Source organism: Martes martes, assembly GCF_963455335.1.
Source record: "Martes martes genome assembly, chromosome: 6".
NCBI lineage: Eukaryota > Metazoa > Chordata > Mammalia > Carnivora > Mustelidae > Martes > Martes martes.
Window position 1 is genome coordinate 146,987,082 of NC_137893.1, and position 2,865 is coordinate 146,989,946.

General features: G+C 40.7%; 1 protein-coding gene across 1 annotated transcript; it reads right to left on the minus strand.

Moving 5' to 3' along the window:
• Positions 1-553: 553 nt before the first annotated feature.
• LOC308344441 (putative olfactory receptor 2B8) lies at positions 554-1,492 on the minus strand (the record flags this gene model as incomplete). The annotated part of the gene is made up of 1 exon (XM_080805983.1): positions 554-1,492. One exon carries the CDS (start codon positions 1,490-1,492, stop codon positions 554-556), a length of 939 nt encoding a protein of 312 aa, XP_080662109.1.
• Positions 1,493-2,865: the final 1,373 nt, after the last annotated feature.

The window sequence follows — 2,865 nt, forward strand, 5'->3', positions numbered from 1 at the left end:
GGCTTTTCTCTGAGCTAAAAGTTTGTTTTTCCCCGAGTTGCCCACCTACTTCTATGAAAAAGCTGTGATACAGTCAGCCTGTGGACCTCGTAATAGAGCCATGGTCACGATGCAAGAAAAAGTGATATGCCTCCAACGGTTTGCTAGGAAAAAATGCTAGCATTTTTCTAGCAAATCGTTGGAGGCATATCTCTTATTAGTATTAGTATTTCTTATCAGGTTATAGTCATTTGTATTCTTATTTTCCTATGACTTTATGATATGTGTATGTCTTCTTACAAAAGGAACGGAATAGTGTTCCCAAATGAGGGGGGAATATGAAAAACCTCTGAAGTTTCTTAAAATGAAATATGATCCAGATGCTCTAGGAGAATCTCTGGAGGCATCATGAACCCATGAACTTGGATATTGAGCACTCACTTGCATTAAAGCATCAGGTAAGAAAATTCCCTTGAGAGATGTTACAGGAAAGTTTGAATGACATGGGGAGAACAGAATCCTCTTAAAACCTCTGACAGTCAAAATCTTCCATCAAAGGGTCTTCCCCACCCAGTCATCTGGAGTCCTGGCCCCTACAAAGCACCTTCTTCATTGCTCCTGTCACATCCTTATTCCGCAGTGTATATATGACAGGGTTGACCATGGGGGTGACGATGGTGTAGAACAGAGAAACAAACTTGCCCTGATCCTGGGAGTAGTTGTTGCTGGGCTGGAGGTAAGCATAGATGGCCGTGCCATAGAACAGGGAGACCACTGTGATGTGGGACCCACACGTGCCAAACGCTTTCCTCTGCCCGGCAGATGACTTTATTCTTAAGACCGCCCTGACAATCTGACCATAGGAGAAGATGATTAATGTCACAGGTATGAGGAGAATGATCACACTGACAAAGAAGAGCTCAGACTCATTCACAGTGGTGTCAACACACGCAAGCTTGAGCAGTGCGGGGACCTCACAAAGGAAGTGGTCTATTTTATTTCTCCCACAAAGTGGTAAAAGGAAGATGAGCACTGTCTGCAATGAGGAGTTGGCAAAACCAACGAACCACGATGCAGAAGCCATGAGGGCACAGAGGCGGGGGTGCATGATCACGGTGTACTGCAGGGGCTTGCAGATGGCTGCATAGCGGTCAAATGCCATGACCCCTAACAGAATGCATTCTGTGGATCCCAACCCTAAGGAGACATACAGCTGAACTACACAGCCACCAAATGAGATAGACTTGTCTGCTGTCCTGAGATGAACCAGGAGCTGCGGGACAGTGCTGGTCGTGTAACACAGGTCCAGAAAGCTTAGGTTGGAGAGGAAAAAGTACATGGGAGTCTGAAGATGTGGGTCGAGTTGGGCCAAGGCAATGATGGTGGTGTTTCCCAGCAGAGTGAACAGATAGAAGATCAGGAGGACCACAAAGAGGACTAGCTCCAGTTGAGGCCGGTCAGAGAACCCCAGCAGGATAAACCTCGTGGAAGAACTGCCATTCTTCTGTTCCATCCTCTGTTAGTGCATGTTTCCTGTTAGGACCAAGCGTTTAGCAATTTTTAAAGGAAATCTTCAAAAAAGTAAACAGTTGGTGGGGGTGGGAGGACGATCTATTATGTTTTAAAGTAAAGGCCATTGGATTTTATCAGTAACTATTTGAAGAAATGATGTACTCATTGAAATTGCATAGCTTATACCAACTTAGTTCCACATTATCACAAAAAGTAAATCATTTTAATTTAATATAAGAAAAAAATACCTAATGCCCCCTGTATTTGCATCAGTTGTAGGTACAAAATATCTTTTGGTTAGAGATTAATGGCACTTAAAGGACTGTAAATATGTAGGATCATTTAAAAATTTTTAAAGTATTTATTTAAATTAAATTTAGTTAACATAAACTGTATTATTAGTTTCAGAGGTAGAGTTCAGTGATTCATCAGTTGTGTATAACATCTTGTGCCGATTACATCATGTGCCTTCCTTAATGTCCATCATCCGCTTACCCAGTTCTCCCACTCCCCTCCAGCAACCCCCAGTTTGTTTCCCATGGTTAGACTCCCTCTCTATTTTCATCTTATTTTATTTTTCCTTCCTTTCCCCTAGGTTCATCTGTTTGGTTTCTTAAATTCCACATATGAGTGAAATCATATGGTATTTGTCTTTCTCTGACTGTCTTATTTTGCTTAGCATAATACCCTCTAGTTCCATCTTGTCATTGTAAATGGCAAGATTTCATTCTTTTTGATGGCTGAGTAATATTCATTTAGGTAAGGATAGCTAAAGCTGAAATTATATATATATGTGTGTGTGTGTATATATATATATATATATATATATATATATATACACATATAGTCTTTATCTATTTATTTGTCGACGGACACCTGGGCTCTTTTTATATTTTGGCTATTGTAGGCATTGCTGATATAAACATTGGGGTGCAGGTGCCCTTTCAAATCACTATGTTCTATCCTTTGGATAAATACCTAGTAGTGCAATTGCTGGGTTGTAGGGTAACTCTTTTTTCAACCTCTTGAGGAGTTTTCCAGAGTGGCTGCACCAGTATGCATTCCCACCAACAGTGTAGAGGGTACCCCTTTCTCTGTAACCTTGCCAATATCTGTTGTTTCCTGACTTGTTAATTTTAGCCATTCTGACCAGTGTGAGGTGGTATCTCATTGTGGTTTTGAGTTGTATTCCCCTGATGCTGAGTGATATTGATCTAATGACATTACTTTACATACTCATGGATTGAAAGATTAATATTGTTAAAATGTTTATACTGTCCAAACAATCTACACATGAAATGCACTCCCTATCAAAATCAGCACTTTTCACAGAGCTGGAACAATCCTAAAATTTGTATTGCACCAGAAAGACCC